The sequence below is a fragment of the Gymnoscopelus braueri genome (assembly GCF_963280865.1).
Source record: "Gymnoscopelus braueri genome assembly, chromosome: 12".
NCBI lineage: Eukaryota > Metazoa > Chordata > Actinopteri > Myctophiformes > Myctophidae > Gymnoscopelus > Gymnoscopelus braueri.
In genome coordinates this window covers 37,224,301-37,249,600 of record NC_137614.1, presented here as the reverse complement: position 1 = coordinate 37,249,600, position 25,300 = coordinate 37,224,301, and the positions used below count along the sequence as shown (strand labels likewise).

The 25,300-nt window shown below is 41.3% G+C and overlaps 2 protein-coding genes across 6 annotated transcripts in view; one reads left to right on the top strand and one right to left on the bottom strand.

The window, feature by feature from the left end:
• Nucleotides 1-140: 140 nt before the first annotated feature.
• LOC308096357 (uncharacterized protein) lies at nt 141-9,913 on the bottom strand. The gene is made up of 6 exons (XM_080443782.1): nt 9,615-9,913; nt 5,414-5,530; nt 5,229-5,383; nt 4,257-4,307; nt 2,459-2,620; nt 141-878 (listed from the first exon to the last, which is right to left on the bottom strand). Exons 1-6 carry the CDS (start codon nt 9,701-9,703, stop codon nt 658-660), a joined length of 795 nt encoding a protein of 264 aa, XP_080299908.1. The 5' UTR covers nt 9,704-9,913; the 3' UTR covers nt 141-657.
• A 1,739-nt stretch (nt 9,914-11,652) lies between these two features.
• Nucleotides 11,653-25,300, top strand: part of ralgapb (Ral GTPase activating protein non-catalytic subunit beta) — a 35,071-nt gene continuing 21,423 nt past the window's right edge. For all 5 annotated transcript variants that reach the window (XM_080443471.1, XM_080443469.1, XM_080443468.1 and 2 more), the window contains exons 1-10: nt 11,653-11,791; nt 13,624-13,846; nt 15,175-15,377; nt 16,701-16,867; nt 17,819-18,005; nt 18,350-18,481; nt 18,908-19,086; nt 20,316-20,467; nt 22,239-22,467; nt 24,759-24,960. In XM_080443471.1, the coding sequence (XP_080299597.1) occupies nt 13,670-13,846; nt 15,175-15,377; nt 16,701-16,867; nt 17,819-18,005; nt 18,350-18,481; nt 18,908-19,086; nt 20,316-20,467; nt 22,239-22,467; nt 24,759-24,960 (1,628 nt within the window). In that variant the 5' untranslated portion in view covers nt 11,653-11,791; nt 13,624-13,669. The remainder of the gene's footprint in view (nt 11,792-13,623; nt 13,847-15,174; nt 15,378-16,700; nt 16,868-17,818; nt 18,006-18,349; nt 18,482-18,907; nt 19,087-20,315; nt 20,468-22,238; nt 22,468-24,758; nt 24,961-25,300) is intronic.

The following is a 25,300-nucleotide window of genomic DNA, read 5'->3' as shown; positions in this document are numbered from 1 at the left end:
ATTTCCTATAGTTAAGTCCTAGTGTATTAGTTCTATTATTATCTTGTGTATAACTGTTTAACTATCTTGTGGAACATGTCCCACCAACATTTCACTGCTTGTACTTGTATGAATGAGTGACAAATAAACCCTTCTTGATAAGCAAAAGTATTTATTTTGACATATTTTAGTAGAGGCTGCTTGGAAGTACAAGACACATGTCTGACATTATAGAGCTCTCACTCTAAAAGGCAAAACTAATAATTCAATGTCATTATTTATTTAAAAAAAAAAGAAGAGTGGGATCAATGTGGGATCATTTGAGAAACTCAAACTGAAATGTACTCACAATCAACAATGTTTTAATTGAGAAGTTTAACAGTCAGAAGTTTAACAGTCAGAAGTTTAAATCAATCAACGACTTATAAACTTAATCACTTGAAACGTATATACTTCATTGACCAGTGTCCCGCAGGGGTCTATACGTGGTCACTTCCCTTTATTCCCTCTAAACCAAATCTCCTCACCAAACATAGCCAATCTACAAGCTCACATCGGCGAATGTTCACCCCAGTATATGGACACTAGGGTTCATGTGGTTAAATAATACCCACACGTCCATTTAGACCCCTGGTGGTCCCTGGAACAGAACCAGTGGGTTAAATAATAACCCCCTTTCTAGACTTTATCTTTCTCATCCTCGAGTCGAGGGTCCAGACTCAACAGTTTGACTGTTTCTGCCCCGCCCCCCTCGGCTCCGCCCGCCTCAGCTTTGCCCGCCTCAGCTCTGTCCGCCAATGCAGCTCCGCCTGCTACTGCACCGGCGACTGCTGCACCGCCCGCCGCTGCTCCAACCCCGGCGACCATGGCCGACGCCCCCGCAGTCAGACCCACTGCACCTGAAGAGAGACAGACAGTGGGACAGATGAGAGAGAGACAGTGGGCACTAAGCTTGTTTCCGCACATATTTTGTACTTATCGGCATTTACACACCTTTCCACGTTAAGAAAAATAAATGTCTGTGACCGTGGACTGTGACGGACGTACACTCTTTCTCACGTCTGCTCGGAGGCAGACTTACATGGGACCAAAGCTTGCGTACGTCATTAGAATGCCTAGTCTTCATGCAAAATCAATTACAAATAGTGATTTTTGTCAACACATAAAAAAAGAAAAGAAAAACGATCTATTGTTTGGATGCATATTATAGCCTTCCCTAGACATGATGCAAATTCAACCGATTTATTTTTATTTTCAGTTGACATGTTTCTGCAAGTGTGGCCACAGTTTCGCCTATTGGACTTTCATGCCAACTCCAATGTCCAACTCCTATTAATTTATAACATTGACCACATCACATGAACGCAGTCTTACCATCTGATGAGGATACAGTATGGATGAAATCTAGCTGTGTCCATTACTCCATTTCCAATTCCGATGTAGGACAAGGGAGGATATGTTCGTCCAAAGGACAGATTCCCCTCAGTAATTAATAAGCTCTGATAAAAAATGTACAGGTATTGGCAGATTCCAGCATTAACTTGTTACCTCGGAAAAGGTGAGAAACCAATTGTTCCGAATAAATACAAGCATATACTTTCCAAGTTGTATTAGTCTTTGGTCGTGAGGTAAACTAACTTATTGTCATTACACGTGAGAGTAGGCTATTTACTTTATTAACATTCAGCGGATCCATCGCGTGAGGGACTCGCTTATGCTGATCTACAAGTTGTGAAGTGGGTGTGTCGGGACACGTTGTAAGATTGTAGATCTGTCCATTTTGACGAGTGATAACCGTTCCGGTTGCCTTTTATGGTCTTAAATGGGGCGTGGAGCAATGCAAATGATCTCCACGGGAGCACGCCTCTGACTTACTAACAAAAAATAAAAACACCTGTGATCCGCACAAATCACGGCACTGCACTTTCATGAATCACACATCAGAATTGACGTATGCAATATACACAACCCTGAACGCCCAAATAAAGTCGGGAATTTCCGACATGGTTAGTGAATTAGGCCCAGTGTTTCCATTAAACACGACTGTGGATATTATACCATTATATTGTTTCTGTCGGACAGAATCCTTGAATCTGTGTTTCAACTTTTTATGTTTTTTCGTAAATTAATGACCTACTTCGTCATACTACTGTCTCACACAAAAGTAGCAAAAATAGCCGATCTACAAGCTCACAACGAGTCGCATTGCGACACGTTGTGAGCTTGTAGATCGCTTGTAGATCGGCTATGTTTGGCCAATGTGTCCCCCAGATTATGGATGCCGGGGTGCTTAATTGATTAACAAAAGTGCCATTTTAAGAGTTTTAAACATATTTTGATTAACGTGATAATATTGTTAATTATTTTGGCCACAATAATCATGACATGAAATTTGAAGATTGTCCCATCCCTAGTGTGAAACAATGACTTTGTGATGACAATGCAACCTTTGAGTCATAGGTTCAATCCCCTCAGCTACCTGCTGATTGAAGAACGGCCACCAGACTTCCTGCCGCTACACCTCCCCCACCGGCTATGGCGGCTGATGACATCATACTGGCGGCAAATGAGCCGGCGGCAATTCCGGCAGAAGTGAACCCGACTCCTGCCAAGACGAAGGGAGCTGCGACCACAGCACCGACTGTAACAGAGGGACCAGAGAGAGATCAACTACAGCATCTACTGTTACAGAGACCAGAGAGAGCATTTAAAAAAAAATCAGAAGTAGCATGTTTTGGGGCGAACTTTCCGGTTACCACCAGGCTAAGTAGCCTTGCCCATAAAATGATGAAATTCCAGGCCTGACAAGAATGGAGACGATTCTGACGATTATGCAAAATAATTATGATCATCTCAAATAATTGCGATTACGTGATTATGTAATAATTGTGACAGTTTTGTGATGTTCTAATAACATGGGTCACACTGTGATACATGGGTTACTTTGCTGTGTGTGTGAGCAGTTGGGCAGGAAACGCAAATATTAGTAATATCCGTTCTACACGAGTATCATTAAAAATGTGCACAGTGAAGCTGGGGGAGGTTAGCGTGCCACTCATCCTCGATACCGCGGCTGCAGCGTCGCTCCTCAATCTGGCCACATACAGGAAATTATTTTCCCACATACCACTAGGACCCCCATCCACAAGCTTGCGCGGGTATGCAAACTCTGCCATTGAGATAGTGGCACCCTTGACCTGCCTGTCCGCTACGGTACGACGCACCTTCCCTCCTTCCCCTTTCATGTGGCACAGCGGGGAACCAACCTCCTTGGCCTGGATCTCTTCATCGAGCTAGGCTTCTCTCTAATGGACAACTGTGGAAGGGCTATAATGCAGGTCTCCCGACGATGCACCAGCAGTGGCTGGCGCTGTTCAACGGCCTGGGGTGCTTGACAGCATTCACTCATCGACCCCTGGTTGACCCTGCCGTGACACCAGTTATTCAGCCCCTCAGGCGCCTGCCACTCACCTTCCGGAAGGGCGTCACTGCTGAGCTCACCTCCCTGCTAAAAGAGGGCATTATCGAGCCAATAAATGCAGCACCTTGGATCTCAAACCTGGTGGTCGCACATAAAATGTCAGGGGGTCTCCGGGTCCGTGTGGATCTGCGACAGGTCAACAAAGCTGTCATCCCAGACAAATACCCTGTACCTACAGCTGAAGAGCTCACCACTCTCTTCCATGGCTCAACAGTGTTCTCAAAGTTGGATTTGCACCAGGGCTACCTGCAAGTTTCCCTTCACCCAGCCAGCCGGGACCTGACAGCGTTTGTGACACATGCTGGGGTCTTCAGGTACACACACATGCCGTTTAGTCTTAGCTCAGCCCCCAGCTGCTTCAAGCAACCCACAATGCCCGTTTACACAGAGTGTTTGAGGCTCTCACCAAACATCACCTGATCCTGAAGAACGACAAATGTCTCTTCTCAGTGCCGACTGTGGACATCGTATTCCGCCTCTCAGCCGATGGCATTGCACCTCTCTCATCCCAGAACCGACCTGCACGACACAGGTCGCCTCGCTCCTGGGAATGACCGCTTATTATTTGCGCTTACTGCCCAACTACTTCTTTTTAAGGGGGGGGGGGGGGATGTTATAATAAATGAATAAAATGGGTCACAGTGTGATACATGGGGTTTGCTGTGTGTTGCTATAGTGGTTAAGGTTTCTTATAGTTGACAGGTGTTCATGTATGGAACAGTAGTAGGTAATAGGTGCTCATACTTGAATAGAACCACACCTCTTTCTGTAAAATCAACAATAGAAGATATCTTACTTCCACAGACGAGAGCTCCGCCCACTGCTGCTGTAGAAATGAGAATATTCCCTGTAAAAGGAAAGAGAAAATATAATTAGAATCGATAAACTCAAAACTGTGGATGTCGGAAATTTACATTTTAAGTCATAATAGTCTACGGTACTTATAATTCAAAATCTTGATATCAAATCAAAGATTTGCTAGATTAGAACATTTACATTTTGATAACAATAATTGACATGCAAATGTTGATATGAAAATATGGAATGATATAGGTGGCATTTTAATTCATCTGCAGTTCTGCACTGAAATTTTTGTTTTGTATAAACTCAAAGGTAATGATACAGCTGTGTCACACGCACGCACGCGCGCGCGCGCGCACGCACGCACGCACGCACGCACACACACACACACACACACACACACACACACACACACACACACACACACACACACACACACACACACACACACACACACACACACACACACACACACACACACACACACACACACACACACACACACACACACACACACACACACACACACACACACACACACACACACACACACACACACACACAGTAATTAATTACATTTACTCAAGTACTGTACTTAAGTACAGTTTTGAGGTATTTTTACTTTCAATACTTTTACTTCTATTTACTTTTGATTATTATTGCAAAACACACTAACTACTTCAGCCATATATATTAGAGTTATTTGAGTTATTTGAAAATAGCAGACCTACGAGCTCACAATGCATTGTGAGCTTGTAGATCGGCCATTATCAAAATATTTTTTATACATGTTTAACTTCTGAAATGGGACATTCTACACAATGAGTACTTTTGGTACTTTAAGTACATTTTGATACCAAAACCTTTGTACTTATACCCAAGTACATTTTGAATTCCGGACTTATACTTCAGAGTATTTCTACAAAGCAGTATTGATACTTTTACTTATACCACTGATGTGTCTTACTTGTTATCTTCTTCTTTCTCTCTTTCTCACTCTTCAGTCTGTCTCTCTGTTCGTCTGCCTGTCTCTCTGTGTCATCGATCTCATCAAGGTAGTGCGCGGTGAGAACGGACACCATGTCCTCATACGTCCAGGTCCTGGTTCGAGTCAGACTCCCAGAATCAGAATCAGAATCAGTTTTACTCCCACCACGGTTGTGGATCTGGAGGAGCCTCCGCACAATTCTGCGTCCCTCCTCGCCCAGGTATCGCAGCAGTGTGGCTGCCTTGTCCTCCCCTGGACAGGGCTCTATGTCCACATACAGCCTGAATCAAATAGAAATGAGATTTCCGGAGGGAGGGTTTACCAGGCTAGAAATTATAGGCCTGTCACAATTATTACATATCGCCTAATCGCAATTATTTGAGATAATCGCAATAATCGTTTCCATGTTGAAAGATTTTCACACATTTTCAAATATTAAAAAACGTATTTTTTGCTTTTTTTAATCACCTATTTCTGAATGTTTTACATGTATAAAATGTTTTAATAAGTCAATAATTTATTTGTATATTTAAGTTATTTGTCATATCTGCCCTGTGCAATTTTTTATTACGAAGCCTAAAAGGCCAAACAGAAATTAAGTTTGTACATTTAAAGGTAGGGTAAGTGATTTTTGGTTAAAATAAGTGTTAAATAGCTCTATATTCTGATAGTACTCATTGCTATAGAGTGTTTGTTCAGTAAAAGGAGTCTCCCATGTCTCTCCAGCTCTTTATTAAACATAACATGCATTTTCAGTGCTCTCTCCTGATTGGCTTAAATGTTGTCACCTACCTGAAAATGTACTATATTCTGTTTACTTAAGATAGTAGGGGGTACTAAGTGAAAAATCGTTACGCGGCGGATAAAAGCATGAAATTTGATACAGATGTCCCTTGGGTCATCCTAAAACATCCTAGAAGGGGTGCCCAAAAAAATCTTAAACAGGAAGTGAGTTATGGCCAAAATCCAAAATGGCCACCTAAACTGTTGACCGTTGACTCAAAAGACACCAAAATAATCTCCAAAAAGCATAAAATGTGGCACACATGTCCCTTGGGTCATCCTAAGACATCCTAGAAGGGATGCCCAAAAAATTCTGAAACAGGAAGTGAGTTATTGACCAAATTGAAAATGGCCGCCTAGTGTTGTCGATTGACTCAAAAGACAACTAAAGAATCTCCAAAAAGTATAAAATGTGTCACACATGTCCCTTGGGTCATCCTAAGACATCCTAGAAGGGGTGCCCAAAAGTCTTCAACAGGAAGTGAGTTATTGACTAAATTGAAAATGGCCGCCTACAGTGCTGGCGATTGACTCAAAAAGCCTATAGAATCTCCAAAAAGCATACAATTTGGCACATATGTCCCTTGGGTCATCCTAACACATCCTAGAAGGGGTGCCCAAAATAATCTGAAACAGGAAGTGAGTTATTGACTAAATTGAAAATGGCCGCCTACAGTGTTGAAAGATGATGCAGGATACCTAAAGAATCTCATAAAAGCATGAAATGTGGTACAAATGTCCCTTGGGTGATCTGAACGCATCCTACAAGGGGTGCCCAAAAAGGTTTTAAACAGGAAGTGACCGCCTAAAGCAGTTGACACAAAAGAAAACATAAAGGGACGTCATAAAAGTGTATAATTTGGTACGTACATTGAGTGCTTCTTAATATATCCTAGAAGAGGTTATTTATTTGCTTGTTTATTAAACTTTTTAGGAAGGGACCATGTTGAAGAAATTCTAAATGGCTGTTTAAACAGTTGACCATGGCAGTCTGCATATTATGCAGACTCAATACGACAGGTTATGCAGTGCATAACCTGTCGTATTTTGTAGTCTACCTTCTGTTTTCATTTCTACATCACTTATTTATTTTACTTTCTGCATTCTTTTTTTATTGTACTCTTTGAATCTTCTTTATTTATCTAACTCTCTGCATATTCTTATTTATTTTACTCTCTGTATCACTGCCTTTGGTCCCAAAAACGACTCAGGTTGTTCCTCATACTGGTAGATTTATTGCACTCTTACTGGCAAACAATCCAACAACGTAAAACTGTACAAAACAAAGCATAAACAATACACACACATAAATAATGGAACATTAAAGTATAAACAACATGAATGTAACAAACACATAACTGAAACACAACACACCTCGCTGACTGCACATAAACCAAAGGGAATGAGAGAGCGAATCCATGGTCGGCAACAGCAACGCACAACTGGAACAAAATACATCAAATCAACATAAAGAAGACACATGATAGGAACGTAAATGTACACATTTAGAAAGCAAAGACAAGTACCTTATTCCGTCCCGCACACGCTCAAACAATACGCTCCTTAGTGAGCGGAAGTGTATCAGTGTAACACGCTTGTGGATCTGCATGAAACTACACCTTATAAAGCGTTCCAGCTTGATCAAGACAATTAGACCTTCCGGTGCAACAAATACATGGTAAACCCAAGTTTAGGACAAATAAATGATATTACAATAGATAATGAAAAATATAACAAATTACAACCCATTATGGCAGTTACACTCTGCATCTTATTTATTTTGCACTCTACATCTTCTTGCTTGTTTTACGCTCTATCTTCTCATGTATTTTCTTCTTGATCATTACTGTTTTTTTGTGATTAGTGTTTAGTAACTAGTACATGTATTCATGTGTGCCATTTCGCAATTACCAGCACATTGGCATAATGCTCTGCAAGGTAACCCAGCATCCCGGCATCTACACTTTCTTGAACAGAAGGGCTCAGCTTTGCCGCCACACTTGAGTTCTCTACAAACTTAAGCAGCCTCTGGCAAGAGTGTCCATAAAGGTGTCCACGAATCAGCGACTTTAATCCATCCGTATTTGTCAGGAGATGGTAGAGATTGCATAGCTTTCAGGCTTCTGGACCAAATGCCAGATTGGCTGCTCGATTTGAATATTGTAGCAGTGCAGCCCGTGTGGGAGGAGTGTTTTCCATTGAGAGACTATTAAAACTTTTTTTGGCACCCCTTAGGATGCATTCAGATCACCCAAGGGACATTTGTACCAAATTTCATGCTTTTATATGAGATTATTTTTTATGAGTGTCTTTTGCATCGTCTGTCAACACTGTACACGGCCATTTTCAATTTAGTCAATAACTCACTTCCTGTTTCAGATAATTTCAGGCACCCCTTCTAGGATGTCTTAGGATGACCCAAGGGACATGTATGCCAAATTGTATGCTTTTATGAGATTCTTTAGTTGTCTTTTGAGTCAATCGACAACACTGTAGACGGTCATTTTCAATTTTGTCAATGACTCACTTCCTGTTTAAGATTTTTCTGGGCGCCCCTTCTGGGATGTCTTGGGATGACCCAAGGGACATGTATGCCAAATTGTATGCTTTTATGAGATTCTTTAGTTGTCTTTTGAGTCAATGGATAACACTGTAGGCGGCCATTTTCAATTTTGTCAATAACTCAGTTCCTGCTTAAGATTTTTTTGGGCACCCCTTCTAGGATGTCTTAGGATGACCAAAAGGACATGTGTGCCAAATTGTATGCTTTTATGAGATTCTTTAGTTGTCTTTTGAGTCAATCGACAACACTAGGCGGCCATTTTCAATTTAGTCCATAACTCACTTCCTGTTTCAGATTCCTTTGGGCACCCCTTCTAGGATGTCTTAGGATGACCCAAGGGACATATGTGCCAAATGTTATGCTTTTTGGAGATTCTTTTGGTGTCTTTTGAGTCAACGGTCAACAGTTTAGGTGGCCATTTTGAATTTTGTCCATAACTCACTTCCTGTTTGAGATTTTTTTGGGCACCCCTTCTAGGATGTTTTAGGATGACCCAAGGGACATCTGTATCAAATTTCATGCTTTTATCCGCCGCGTAACGATTTGGCCATTTTTTGTGCTTAGTACCCGCTACTAAGAGCTGGAGAGACCCCTGTGACTGAACAAACGCTCTGTAGTGGCCAACTGGCCATGGTTCACATGACGCTCGTCATGACAGTCATGTTTCAGGGCTAGCTCTGTAGCAATGATTACTATCAGATACTTTAACCTTTTTAACAAAAACTAAAAAATTACCCAAAAATCTCACTTACCCTAACTTTAATATGTTCCAATGTTCAATGCCAAAAACACAAAAAGTTAATCGTAAATTATTTGTGTGACAACTTAAACTTGTAACTTAAATTTGTAATCGTGATTTGTGTGCATGGGGATCTCATCTTAAACAAGCTCAGTGCTTAAGTCTTCCAGTTTAGTATACCTTGTATTGTGAATTTGTACTTCCATGTACGTTGTTCTCATGTCTTACTAAATAAAGTACATCAATCAATCAATCAATCAATCAATCAATCAATCCCTACCTGAAATCACTGAACCACTGTTCCCATGGTATTGGGGGAGGAGAGCCAGCTTTGTCCAGGAACGGATCGGGAGGGCAGAACGGTGCCATGGTGATCGGTTCTACCCCCGGGTACCGAACTGACTGGACCGAGCAGAGATAGGCTTTTAGGCTACTCTGAGTATTTAATATGTGATTTCAGGAGCTGATGGTGGTGGTGAACTGTTCGTCTCTCTCATAATATTACTGCGGGTTGGACGTTGGGGCCGTGTTTGGACCACTTCACAGACGCGATGTTAGCTTACTCCCCTGTTACTGTACTTCCCTGTAAACAGCACTGACTCTTGACTTAAGTTTCGCTTTCGTCACTGCCTGGAACGTCAAGTCAGACGGGAATAAAGAGTTGACTTCCGATCCGTGGATTTCAAAATAGGCCTATAAATAAGCAGTGTTTTTGATGCTATTAGAAATATGTCTGCAACAAAAACATGATGGATTTTTGTGGTAAGTATGCTACTACACCTAATAATAATAACAACAATTATTATTATTATTATTTATTCCGCGGTCTGGAAATCAAACGCTTACGCGGGGGTGACTTGACGCAGTTTTTGTGTATTGACCACAGTCTATCATGATGCATGGGTGCGTTCGGAAATTACGCACCGGAGCACACTCGCCTATTAGTTTGTATTGGCCAGTGCGCTCAGTGCTGTATTTTCGAACGTGCCACCATGGCACGTTCGAAAATACAGCACTGAGCGCACATGGTCTTAACTAGCCCTGAAACATGACTGTCATACCATGACAGTCATGGTGCCGAGTCCCCCTGGTCTAAAGTTGTGTTCGATTTTTTCACATTACCATCTCTCACATAAACATAAACGTTCAGATTTCAAATATAAAGTGCTTACCACCGAGCCACGGATGTTACAAGGCGATGCGGACCGCGATGAGTACCCGTATCTCCCGTATTGTTCAATAAAAAGCATTTTAATCCCATCGCCGGCCATTTTCTTTTTTTCATTTTTTTTGTTTTGTAATGTATCAGAGTGCAATACACCTCCCAACCATTAGTGTCGCATGGTTGAAAGTATCGGAGACAATTTGGAGAAAATGGCCGGCGATGGGATTAAAATGCTTTTTATTGAACAATACGGGAGATACGGGTACTCATCGCGGTCCGCATCGCCTTGTAACATCCGTGGCTCGGTGGTAAGCACTTTATATTTGAAATCTGAACGTTTATGTTTATGTGAGAGATGGCAATGTGAAAAAATCGAACACAACTTTAGACCAGGGGGACTCGGCACCATGACGCTTGTATACAAGCGTCATGTGAACCATGGCTAGGTCTTAACATGATGAGACTCAAGAGGGCTGCTGCACACCTGAAGGGATTCGTGTGCTTGATTTCATTCATTTGTGCCTGATTTCATTTCAAGACTTAGTTGCAGCATTGATACTTTTACTTAAGTAAAAAATGTGAGTACTTTTCCCACCACTGTCGTTGATGTTATTGTTTTTTTGATGACATTTTACGACTAAACTTTTACTCTGAAGCCCTCAGCCGGAGGAGGTGTTTTCATCAGTAGCTGATGTGTGAAGTGCTTGACAGACAGTGTTGCCATGTCCGCTTATTATAAGCGACATTGGCCTGGTTTTTCTGTGAAGTTGCTTGTAAATATTGGTAGTTGTGGGTTGCGTTTTTTTGGGCTGGTTTCTAAGCTGTAGATGCTTATTTGGGCTTGTTTCCTAATGTTGTTTAAACCAGTGGTTCTAAAACGTTTTCGAGTCAAGAACCCCCAAATTAATAAATATGTTATGCCAGAGACCCCCCTCCCCCCATACAAGACTTGTGTTGTTAAAATGTTTCAATTTCTATTTTTTAATAATAGCAGATCTACAAGCTCACAACGCGTCGCATTGTAGATCGGCTGTTTTCAAATAGCTGATGCATTCATATGGGTTTAAAGTGCTCATCATTGTCGCTTCTTTCGGGCTTGTTTTCATAGACCTGGCTGATTATTGCTCTCACAAAACCTGGCAACACTGATGCTTGTCAGCCAGTCGTCCTGCTCCTTGTTGGAGAAGATGGAGGCCACAGTCTGGATGTAAACTTGTAACGCTGGCGCAACAAGCGAGCCATTCACAACGAATATCACACACCTGTTATGTCAACAGCTCCAGTCCGTCCAGGTAAACAAACAGCACATCTCTGTCTACACCATCACACACACACACACACACACACACACACACACACAGTTAGCCTGGTTGCTAACGTAGCTAGCACGAATGACAACCAGTGGAGGCTAACGCTAGCTAACCTCTAGCAGCGACACTGAAATACGACGCAGCTGGAAGGAATGAGACGTTTTTTTTGTGTGTTAAATTCTCATTGTTATTATTATACTTCTTTCATTGTGTGGTTCATCCAGTCAGTAGCACACTTAGCCTATCTATACGTTCGCTAGCTACATTAGGACGGTGCATGGGATCAATGTTAATGTTCTACTTTGCTACTTTTATGAACGTTTCCTGGTTGATCAGCTGCTGCAGGATGCTTCCTGCACCACATTAAAAGAGGAGAGCATAAACTTACCAGATCATATTATTTATCAGTGGTGCTAAAAGTATCAATACTGCAATATAGAAATACTCTGTTACAAGAAAAAGTCCGGAATTTAAATTATACTTTAGCGAAACAATCAAATCTAAATGTACTTAAAGTACAAACAGTAAAAGTACTCGTGCAGAATGTCCCATTTCACCAGTTCAAAATGTATAACAAATCTTTTGAAATATCGCCATGCATTGTGAACTTGTAGATCTGCTATTTTGAAATGGCCGAAATATATATATATATATATATAGGGTGGTATAGTGTGTTTTGTAATAATAATATACATACACAATCTACAAAGTAACGAGTAACTAAAGTTTTCATATAATTGTAGTGGAGTAAAAGTACAATATTCTCCTCTGAGATTAGTGGAGTAGAAGTAAACTGTAAAAGTACTGAAAATTTGAAATGTTAAGTAAAAATAGCTCAAATTGTACTTAAGTACGGTAAATGTACTTAGTTATTTTACACCACTGCATATTATAATGCATGCATTGACTGCATGAAGTGACATTGAGTGCACTGACTGATGAAGTGACATAATGCATTGACTTAACATTCAACTTTATTGTTGCATCACAGGTTTGTTTACAGATGTAAAAAAAAAGTGGGTGCATTTCTCAGCTCACTAGTTAACGAATAAAAGGGTTAAAGCCAACAAACAACAAAGAAAACAAGTTGGATATTTCTATTATAATTAAAGCCAAATGTCAAATGTAGGTCCATGCGGTTAAACATACTTAAAAATACTAAATAATAATGGCAATAAAATCAGATTAAAATAGCAGCAGATATAGAAACACTGTATGTGTAGTCTATTGTGCACTCTGTTGTGATCTTTGCTCCATCTGTGACCTCACCCATCGTTGTTGCTTAGTCTTGGATCAAGACTATCATAGATGTATTTTATCAAGTCTGACTTACTTTTGTATGTACGAAAGTAAAAGTCAGACTACATCTATGATAGTCTTGATCCAAGGCTAGTGGTTGCTCATGATGACAAGTGATAGGTTTGGGCAATGGATATTATATCAATATCGTGATACGAGACTATTCATCTGGAATTTTGGATATGAAATGGCATAATTGTTTTTTACTGTTTTTAATCACTGAAGCCATATTTTATACTTTCTAAAATTGTCCAAATACCTAATGAAAATAGCAGATCTACAAGCTAACAACCCTTGAAGATCGGCTGTTTTTTGAAAAATGAAAAAATATATTTGATATTTATCGTCATAATATATCAATAATATTGATATATCAAGGTGTTTGACTTTAACTTTTGTGCATAATGAAATGGCCCAGCCCTAGCGATGGCTGAGGTCACAGATGGGGCTTGAATAGATTGATCTCTGTGTGCAGGTGGTGTGAGTAGCTCTTCATCATTGATCTGTGTGTGCAGGTGGAGGCAGGTGGTGTGAGTAGACCATCATCATCACATCATCATCATGTACTCTGAGTGGCGCTCGCTGCACCTGGTGGTGCAGAGTGACCAGGGCCACCTCAGTGTCCTGCACACGTATCCGGACGGTGTGGGCATGGAGGTGGCCAACGCCGTGGTCAAACCCCTGGGGACAGCCGTCAGTCCAGTGGCCACGGAGAACATCCTCAAGACGGACAAGGAGGTAAGAGAGAGGACACATGCACACTAGAGATGGGGATTAATTTGAGTTCATTTTCATTGAAAGTGATACCCTTATCGATCTGTGTCCTTATCAATACCACCATCAATACTTTTCTATTATTTGGTTACGAGACAACAATACATTCTTAACAGAACTGTAATGCTTTTTACTTAAGTTAAATGAAAGAAATTGGTGAATTTATGGCGATATTATATTTTGGCCTATCATTAAACACAAACAAATCATTTAAAAAAAAATCATTAAACACAACCCAAAGGCCCTCCAATTATTCTTCTATCAAACACAAGGCAAGTGACTCCCTTTTTATTTGGCAAAGTATGCTAAATATTGGAGAAACTGGTTTGTTTGTTTCTGTATGTATGTACTGGTGTTCGTTGATGTACTGTGACTTAAGGCTAAAACGACAGGCTGCAGATGTTATTATCATCACACAGAATAACAGATGCTGTATGGATGGACTTCAGTAAGACAACTGCTATAAAGTGGCTATTGTGCAGTTACTATGCTGACATTATATACACACCATACAGTTATATGTAATGTTTAAAGTTGAGATGCAATGAAAAATTCCCTTTCAATATTTAGATCACATTCCCGGTCATATTGTGCACCTATTAAAATCCCCCCCCCCAAAAAAATAAATTAAATAAATCATGTATTCTTCCTTTAAAAACAACAGTGGTCGTGTAGGCTTGAACCAACCAATTTCAACCAATAGTATTCAATCAATCCTCATCTGTGATTCTCCATGTTTATAATATGCCCACTTTTGAACATTCAAATGAAATTCCATTCAAATGAAATTCCGTTCCATATTATGTCCTGCCTATCATCGTTCTCAGCCTTATCCCTTATCTCATCTCACCAGGAGAAAGGGCCTGGAAAAGAACTACAGCCAAAAGCGTCTATGGGGCGGGACTTCCCTTGTATATACTTCCCCTTGAAGCGGTCTTTTTTTTTTGGCCAATCATGACATGGTTTTCATGACCTAGGAATGTAAACAGATCTGCACAGCATTAACATAACTTCCTTTTAGGCTTTAGGGCGGTACTTCCGCTTAGATATTTTCAGGAGCAGTTCTTGTCCAGCCTATGTCCTGCGTGACTTCATGTTTCACCCTAATAAGCCAGCCAAGTTCGATACTATTGAAAGGCCGTTCCGTTTGGAATTTAATCTTGTGACCTCGCTGTTGTGGAATCCAAGCAGCAGACTCTTCTATAACTTGGCCACATGGGCAACTAAAATAACAACACAATACCCTCTCTACTCAAAACGACTTCATTGTGATTTCTTTCTCCCCCACCCAGGTAAAGTGGACCATGGAAGTGCTGAGTTATGGTCTAAGCCTTCCCCTAGATGGGGATACTGTCAAACTGTGCGTGGATGTTTACACGGACTGGATGATGGCCCTGGTGTCACCCAGGGACTCCATGCCTCAGCCTGTAGTCAGGGAGCCCAATCTGTATATCCAGACCATCCTTAAACATCTCTACAATGTCTTCCTACCCAGGTATAATGGCACACATTTGCAAGGGTTTGCCTATATTCTTCATTAAAGGAGAATTCCGGACAAATTAAGTGTTATCTTTGATGTCTCGTTACTCACCTACCGATGTGAAAAGTAGCGTTCTTTTTTTTCATATATTCCCCTGTCGTCATTTTTTAAACCCCCTCCGTTGTCATAATGGGAGCGCGTGGCTAAGGGAAATTCGTCTATTATAACCGACGCAAAGTTGTTTTTTTCACTACTAGTATTCATAGTAGAGTCTCATGATAGTCAAACATGCGTTGAAAGTATCTGCGAGGCTGCCGTCAATGGCGAACGATTTAACACTGGTTGCTTGTTTCCAGATTCTGGCAACACGAGTTGCCAGGTTCTGGAAGAATATATGAAAAAAAAGAACGCTACTTTTCACATCGGTAGGTGAGTAACGAGACATCAAAGATAACACTTAATTTGTCCGGAATTCTCCTTTAACCACATTAGCCTTAGTGTCCCTATTCAAGGCCTGAACAACTCAATACAGTAAAAGTTTGTATTTTAACTTTTAACTAAAGTTATTGTTCTGAATAGTTTCTGACCAGAAAAACACAGCCCCAGCCCAGTGCCTCATATTTGGATACATCTGTTGTTGTTTTACTCTTAAACTTACTGATGATGTGAAATTGTTCTTAAATGTTATCCTAACTGCTAGTGAAAACATCAGTAGTAGCCATGCAATTATAGCTTACGTGCCAAAAAAACGTTAATAAGGATGAGAGGGAAAGAAAAACCAAAACCAATGTTTCGACAGGGTGTTCCAGACCCTGGTTTTAGACCCTGCTTTCTCTCTCATACTTAATAAAGATTTTGGCACATAAGCTATAAGTGTACGGTTACTTAATCTTTTCAGAATCCTTTACCGTTGGTCGGCATCTCAAAGGACCGGTGTGTCCTCTCTTATTCTCTTTGAACATCCTAATTGCTAATAACAGGGTCTTAACCACTTAAGCCCTATTTATACTTCATCGTATGATGGTGTTTCGTGGTGAAAATAGCCGATCTACAAGCTTGTACATCTGCTGTTTTTGAAAATCGTTGCGTATAATCACATGCCAAAAATAGGGACGCCACACGCCAGTTTGAAAGTGGTTTAATCTGATGATGATCAGACTCACCTCGTCGCTCTGTGTTTTGTTTTTCTTTTCTTGTATTTTTGGACATTCTCATCAGTGGTGGGAAAAAAGTCTAGAGGCATTTCGTGTCAATACTTTTCAGTTGAAGATGAATATAAATGAGCTTTTATACACCGTAGATCTACAACTCATAATGTCTTATCTTCTACTCTCCCAGGCCTGAACAGCACGGTCTAAACCACATCAGACTGTGTCAGCAGGTTCTGACTGCGGTCCAGAAGCTGGCCAGGGAGTCTGTCAACATGGAGAGAGAGACCTGGGAGGTGCTGCTTCTCTTCCTGCTCCGTGTGAATGACACGCTGCTGGCCCCACCCACTATTGGGGGTAAGCTCGCCACGACCCTACTTATTGATCTGTAGCCCAGTAGCCTCGGAAACCCATGCTTTTTTTTTTGTTACAAAAGAAAAAAAGCCTGGGAGAGCCATGCAGGAGATGGTCTTAGGACCTTGTTATATCCTAACCAATCAGACTGCAGAGGGGCGTCGCTCTAAATTTGGTGACGTCAGCGTGATCCGTGCACAGGCCGGGGGGGGGAGGGGAGGGGAGGCGGGGACATAGATTGGTGAAGCAATAGGAAGCCCCGCACGAATCCGGGCGGCTGAGTTTGGATCCGCCCTTCAAGACCATCGATTGGGCTCGTTCTCTCAGTCTAGTAGCCCAGTGCCTCTTGAATATTTTTTTTTCTTTTTTTGTTCACAGAATTATACGTTTATTTGACTTTTTTTGACGACCAAGGTATCGGCAATTAATGTAGCTGATGTAGCTGTTGCAAAAAAAGCTGATCTAAAAGCTCATAACGTGATGCGTTGTGAGCTTGTAGATCAGCTATTTAAGTTAGGTCCTCAAATATTAACTTGAATCAAATCTTGAATCAAGTTTTTCAAATTAATTTCAAGATTTAAGTATTCTTTTTTACGAAATATCAGTCTAAACATTGGTATTCGGTGGTCTTCGACTCTCCAAAATCTGGATTGGCATTGGACCCAAATGTCTGTCTCTATTATAATGCCAAACGCAATGAAAACCTTTCATCGGAAAGCAGAGAAAGGTACACATCAACTGGTTGGAAAAAAGCTCTAGGTAATGGTGGTGTGTCCGTTTTGTACGTGAAAAAAGCCTCTTAAAATCAGATATGAAGGGTGGGGCACACTTCAAATCAGATTTTAAGATTTGTATCGCAGCACAAGTGAATACAAAGTATGTCCACGCTCAGGTTTATTCAGTGCTACAGTATGTCAATAAGTGTGTAACATTCTCCCCCGTGTGTGTGCTCAGTTGGGGTGGCTGAGAAACTGGCAGAAAAACTGATGGCGGTGCTGTTTGAGGTGTGGCTGCTGGCATGTGCTCGCTGCTTCCCCACACCTCCCTACTGGAAGACGGCACGGGAGATGCTGGCTAACTGGAGACACCACCCACCAGTGGTGGAGCAGTGGAGCAGGGTGGCATGTGCCCTCACCTCCAGGTAAATTCATCACCAAAAGTACTTGAAATATTCACTATCAGGTACCAGTATGAGTCATTTAATTTGAGCATCGGCTGACATGCATCTGATGTTATTATAAAAGTGTAACGGTTGGATACTACTAGTTCCGGGTGATCCATCTGATCATGGACAAAAAGTATGTAAATAAATTGCCTGCAGTCATTATTACACAAAACAGAATTTTTACAGCCTGGCTAACCTTCCATAAGAGGGTTGGTCTCAGTGTCTTCAGATAATTGAGCAAACTGCCTGACCGATAAGCACCACATTTCCTACAGTAAGTAATGCGATATGTACTAAATGTCATATGTTTGTCAATCCAGACTGTTACGCTTCACCCACGGCCCCTCCTTCCCTCCTTTCAAAGTCCCGGATGAGGATGCAAGTCTGATCCCCGTGGAGATGGACAACGACTGTGTTTCACAGACCTGGTACCGCTTCCTCCACATGCTCAGGTAACACGGACCGCCACCTGCTGTTTTGGCAGATTTTCAAGCTTGAAAGTCGGGTTCTTGTTGGCATTGACGAGTGGCACGCCGTTGTACTATTAGATCGCCGTTTGAGTGAGGATGGCCATGTTGCGTCAGCGGGGCCAATTGGATAAGAGAACATAAAAACATTTCCGTGCCAGTTTAACCACTGATGTTCCTATTTTAGGGATCAAACCCTTTTCAAAATGTCAAAAAATTGAAAAATGTCACACTTTGTGAGCTTGTAGATAGGATATTTTCAGGTAAGAAAAAAACAACGGCATTTCACAGTAGGGGGGCCGCAGTCAGAGTAAAATAGTGTAAAAGTTCGGGAACCGCTGCATAGAGTATGAATTATTATGATTGGCTCTTATGTGCTTCGCTCATATTGACCCTCTGTGGTTCCCATAGCAACCCGGTGGACCTGAGCAACCCAGCGATAGTGAGCACCACGCCAAAGTTCCAGGAGCAGTTTCTAAATTCTAGTGGCATACCTCAAGAAGTGGTGCTTCATCCCTGCCTGAAGCAGCTGCCCCAGATCTTCTTCAGGGCCATGAGGGGCATCAGCTGCTTGGTCGACGCCTTCCTTGGTAAGTGTGTGAATGCGTAATCCTCAATTAAATACCGGTATGCTCAATAAAGTTAGTAAATACAATTTTGTGTACGGATTTTTAAACGATTTCAACCTGGTGTCACTATTTTGGGCACGTCATTATAAACGTTTTCTAAAGCAGTGGTAACCAACCGGTCGATCACGATACTAAGGTCGCAGTCATTCACAAATAGTGTTTGTTCTAGTCCACCTTCAATGTATTCCACCGAACTCTCGGCTGCAGTTTGCTTCCCAGTGCACCGAATCTGCCGGCTGGAATTGCTGGATAGCGAAAATGATGTAGATGACCGTACCTTTTTTTTAATGACCTTGGATCCGAGTGGAGCAACATAGCCGGCCGACAAGCGTTGAAGTTAAACTCATGAGCAAACGTTAACAAACCCTCACAGACAAAATTATCCCATAACAATTGATGACAGATAATCTGTCATCACAGATATTTTTGACAGATATGTACAAATATATGGTCATGTGTATGCCTTTTTGTCAAATGTCAATAAAAACAAAATCATTTGAATATAACATCTAAATGTGAATATTAATTGATGAGGAAATCGATATTTTGCATTGAAGATTAGATATCTGTAATAACTATTTATGTTATGTCCCTGTGTGTTTTCATTAGTTTTAAAAAAGTTACCTAAAAAGTGTCAACTCTAATATTTCAGCCTTTTTTATAAATTCTTTCCTAAAATGTTGTCATTTTATTTATTTGTATTTAGACTGCTAGCCTTTGTGTGGATGTATGCAAATAGATTGAGCCTGTCAGAAAAATTAATCTGATGTCTTCATTCATGGTGTTTTTTTGGAACATACTGTAGTGTTAGATCTCGGCTTACACATTGGAATAAAAAGTGGTCAAGGCCTTAAAAAGTTTGGTTACCACTGTTCTAAAGGTTTTCAAAAAATGTCGAAACTTCTCATATATTTTCCAAAATAGACACTCTCCAAGCTCTCGTATTGTAGAACGGCTACAACACACAAACACACACACACACGCAAGTAAGACACTCATTATGCCACTGAATCACACGTTTCTGAGTCTTTTCCACCGTAGCATCGCCTTTTAACAAACTGCCAAGTTGTGATTATGTCACAACTCAGCCAATTCGTGTTGCATCCAGATTCCCAAGTCTTCCTACTTGATCATCTGACGTGATGTATTCAAAGTGTGTAGCTGTCTCTAATTCTTCCTCTTCTGAATAGGTATATCACGTCCCAGAGCGGACAGTGCCCCGCCCACACCAGTCAACAGACTGAGCATGTCTCCGCCCCCCTCCGTCAACAACACCACGCCTCCTCACAGCCGGAAGCAGCGACATACCGTGGTCACCAAAACCGCCAGCAAGAGTTCAACCGTAAGTCTGACGGGCACCAAAGTTCAATACTTTTCATGGGTTAAATATTTGGAAAACCCTCCGCCAGACTTAACGATTTTCAACCTGGCGTCCCTATTTTGGACATGCAATTATTGGCCTGCAAAAATAGCAGATCATATTTGCTATTATCACAATTTTTGCGTGACACTGTCATACGACAAACTATGAAATTAGGGCATTAATTTACGAAAAAACATAGAAAGATGAAATATGGAGATAAAAGGTTTCTGCTCGACACAGTGACAGTTGGTTCAAGTAATGACCTGTGGCAGCTATGTTTGTCATATCAGGTGTGTAATGATCAGTGTTGGGGGTATCAGGTGTGTAAATTAATGATCAGTGTTGGGGGTAACGCGTTACAGGTGATGCCGTTACTGTAATCATAATGTTTTTTCGAGCAACGGAGCAACCCAATGCGTTACTTTTGCAATTAGAGAACTCAATTATTTAGTTACTTTTTCCAAAACAGTGGCGTTACTTTCAAGAATATTTCCCTGATCCTTCTGTTGCCACAAAGGAAATGTAAAATCCATCCAACACATTTGTGCTGTTTCCTGATGAATCTGTCTGTCAACGGAGAGTTGCACGGATGTTACACAAATGGTGACCGATGCCTTGCCAACTGCACAGCAATCTGTGTTGATTGCGTGATCATTCTACTCAATAGATCACCACTTTCGGTCTGACGGTTGTCCTGTGTGACATGGCAGAGATTGAGAGAAGACTGAGAGTTTATCCTTTAGTACGGTCGTGGAAACGTTCACATTCTTTTTGGATTTGTTTGTGAAATTAGTAAGAACATCAATGCAAATAAGTCTAAGGCCACACGCGCGCCTAGGTTTGTATATTCGTGGGGGAGCCGAAAGAGAGTAACCTCACTCCGTCAAATGGAAGAAGCTTGCGACACACATTTTGTTTCACAGCGTACTTGCATCTGAGACTTCGGGCGCAGAATCGATGACAGACGGAGTTTCATTTTTTCAAGCTACTAGGCAGGTGATTGGATGATCCCGCCCCTAGCAGCCGCTGATTGGTTCGTATGCGCAGCGGTTCGGGCAGCTTTACTCTGTGAGCAATCCCAGACCCTCCTTCCTGAAACCAAATGCAATGCAATGCATGAGATTTCCGGAGGGAGGGGGTGTTTACCAGGCTAGAAAGAGAGACCCATGCATGCGCTTTGCGCGTGCGCGAAATTTTGCACTTGTGCGAGAGAAACAAGCAATACTGCAAACTCATAAGACAGTGACAAGGGGTAGGAGGGCCTGGCACCCCAGGCTCAGTCCCCACGTGGGGGTGCCACGGCTCCCTTGTGCAACCACTAGTAGGTGCCACGTGCCAGTACAGTATGCCTTGGTGAAGCCCAGCCCAGCTCCACAACACTGGTGGTCACTCCGGTAGGCTGCACTCTTGATTTTATATTAACCAAACTTAATCTAAACGTGTAAAGGAGATCATTCCTCGCAACGGGGTTTTAATCGTCGGTAACGCAAAAGTAATCTTAACGAGTTACTTTTCTCAGAGGGTAATCCTGTAACGTAACGGGGAACTTTTTAATGGCAGTAATCCTGTAACGTAACAAGTTACTTTTAAAAGCCCCCCAAAAAAGGCGTTCGGGACTCCCCCAAAAAATCCCCCCAAACGTTGCAGCGGTACGCAACAGAAAATCTAAATGTTGACAGGTCTGTAATAGTAAAGTTACCCAACACTGGTAATGATCACCATCTCTGCCCCCCCCCCCTCCCCCCTACAGGGCAGCGGTGGGCAGCCGGGCAAAGTGTCCCACCAGCAGCAGCAGGCGTCGTCCTCCCCGACCCTGTTGTCCAGCCCCAGCCAGAGCAGCTGGGAGACCAGACCGCTCCCAGCTCCGTCCAGGCCCAAGGTCAACAGCATCCTCAACCTGTTTGGCCAGTGGCTCTTTGACGCCGCCCTGGTGCACTGTAAGCTCCACAGCGGGCTCAGCCGAGACCCCAGTATGACTGGTAAGCACGTCGGCTTCTGTCAGCATTTCATAGCTACGGTGCAACAGCATTTTTAGACTGATATTGTTGTTGCATGCGTGGATGGGTGTTTTTGTCGTTGTGGTCATTATGTGTTTTTTGTGGAATTATGTACCTTCTGTTTTGTGTGTGTGTGTGTGTGTGTGTGTGTGTGTGTGTGTGTTATTTATTATTATTTTAAACTGTATGTTACGTGGGATATGCCTTCCTTTTTGGCTGGAAGTTTGGCACTTTGACATTTGTGAGAGTGGAGGGCATGGCTAGAAGTGGACTGGTATATAAGATTTTAGTCTTTAAGTAAAGAAATCTCATTTACGTACTCTATGTCCAATATTTAAATCGATTGTATAGTGCATAATGCATATGCATAGAATAGGCTATAACTGTGTGGTTTACGTTCTCTATGGGAGAAAATCCCCAGATTTTGAAGTGAATGCTATTGATTATGTCATAACCTTACAGTGGATTATTTTTATTGAAAATTTTAAGTGACAATAATGCCACTTCTGGAGTTAGCACGGTCTCAAGGATGATTCACACTTAGTTGCCCAACGAAAATAGACGGTCTACAAGCTCACACTCACAGCATTGTGAGCTTGTAGATCAGCTATTTTTGGTGCTCTACATGGCATGCAACCAAGTATAAATCAGGCATCACTGTTCACATCATTTTATTTCTCTTTTGGTGTAGTGTCTTGCATGCGTCCACCATGTCTGAATTATTTTCAACAGCTGTAGTGGTTTTAACGGTCATCCATTGAGGAGAATAAAAGAAAAAAACAATTCATGTCTGATAGGAATTGCCCCCCAAAATATTGATCTGCTTTGATTTTGTGTCTCTCCACTATTTTTGTTATCTTGCAGCCTCTTTTATCCAAATTCTCCTTTCTTATAAATCTTGTAAGTAGGAACAGCGGCTTTTACTCTCACTTGATTCACAGTCGGTTCTTGACAAAATCCTTGCTTTTTTGTTTCTTTCTCCATAACCATTGCAGCCATTATTTTATTTATTTACTCATTTATTATGATTATTATTAGAGCCCACCCGCTATATCTGTCTGGTCGATATATCGGCCATTATTTGCCGATGTGTCCCGATGTTTAACCATTTCCATCCTGGCATCCTTATTTTGGGCATGTCATTATAAGTGAAACTTAAAAAATAAATAAAAACAAATAGGACTTATGTGGTTAAATAAAAGTAAATAAAGTAGTTCAGTTTTGTGTTTTTTTTATTTTATTTACTTATATAGCTAAAAAATAAAGTTTTTATACATGGAAGTTTATTATAATATACTTGATTTATACTTGATTTAGTTTTATCTATCAAAAAGTTATTTGTTTATCTTTTATTTGTTTGCTTATAAGTTAAATGTTCTCAAATAGAAACTTAAATCTGAGATTTTCAAATTGATTACAATGTTGCACTTTTTGATATCGGCCAGAATATCAGTAAAGGGTGATCTAGAACTCTACAAAATCGGTCGGGCTCTAATTATTATTTCTAACCTGTACGCAACCCAAGCATTCACCAGCATTCTCTCAATGTACTTAAATGGTGATGGAATGGAGTCTTTAAGATCACCGACTCATCACCCGTTTTGATCGTCACCAAGTCTGACTTCGCCCACCATATATCACCTTCATCACCATATGTCAGCGTTTTCTTTTTTTGTCTTCTGTTTGTGCGGGGTGGGAGGATTACATGAATTGTTTTTGTTGTTCCATAATGCATTGTCAATCCGTATTTTTTTATGTTTGGATTTAATTGGTTTGGTGCCTCGATGCATGAAGTGAATGGTCGTTAGCTGGAGTGACAGTGACGTTATCGCTACAGTAAGGGTGCTGACACAGGGAGTTTGCATTGTGGTCCTTTACAGCTTGGAATGACAGTTGCCATGTTAAGCTCCTCCACCAACACTTTCTCACACATTATGTCAGAGATAGCTCTAGCACTTTTGTGACAAAGTCTTTGTGTCAGAGGTCCCTTCTTTGTATGCCTGCCATTGGTGTGTGTGCTCGGACATCAAATAATTGTTTTATTTTTTTTATCGTCCTGGTTTTGAGTGTGACTTTTTAAGTCTGCTTCATGGTCTATTTATAATTTACTTCACTTTCAGTTTTTTAATGTGTGTTTTTGGTTGCAGTGCGCATAAAATAAGAGTTAAGATGTTTGCCTATTTTATTTTTTACTCATGCATGTTTAGGATGACCAGATTTCAGTTCAGTTCCTTGTTATCTCGTTTTATACTCTTGGGTGCTATTTTCCACAGCCATAGCTACTCAGGTGGGTCTGGAGCTGCGGAGGAAGGGCTCTCAGATGTCCACAGACTCCATGGCGTCCAACCCCTTATTTGACGCCAACGAGTTCCCAGAGAGCTATGAGGCAGGAAGAGCAGAAGCCTGCGGGACGCTCTGCCGCATCTTCTGCAGCAAGAAAACGGGGGAAGAAATTCTGCCCGTCTACCTGTCCAGGTAACGTGATCAAGCCTTTTATGTTTTTCTATAAAATAAAATAAAAATAACTTGAATATAATAATATTTTATTTATAGAGCATGGTTGTTTGAAACATTGCCAAATCTAGTTTTGTAAATAAATTTCCTTGCACATTGTTTGTGTGCTGTGCTCACGGTATTGACTGCACGTGAACTTCTATGCATGTGGAGGTCGTAGGTGTGACAGTAGACACGGCGGCTGTTTGAATTCATCAAACAGATTTTAATTGATCCTTCAACTGAAAAATGTCACACTGGGACACATTCTCAGTTGAAAATGTGATATATTTGTATACATTAGGTTTTCAATGTACCTTTT

Excerpts from the sequence above, each read along its gene's own strand:
- LOC308096357 (XM_080443782.1), bottom strand. The coding sequence starts at position 9,703 with ATGGCACCGTTCTGCCCTCCCGATCCGTTCCTGGACAAAGCTGGCTCT. Across the intron at positions 2,621-4,256 it reads CGGAGCTCTCGTCTGTGGAA|TCGGTGCTGTGGTCGCAGCT; the intron begins GTAAGATATCTT and ends CCTCTGTTACAG. Across the intron at positions 879-2,458 it reads GGCCGTTCTTCAATCAGCAG|GTGCAGTGGGTCTGACTGCG; the intron begins GTAGCTGAGGGG and ends GTCTCTCTTCAG.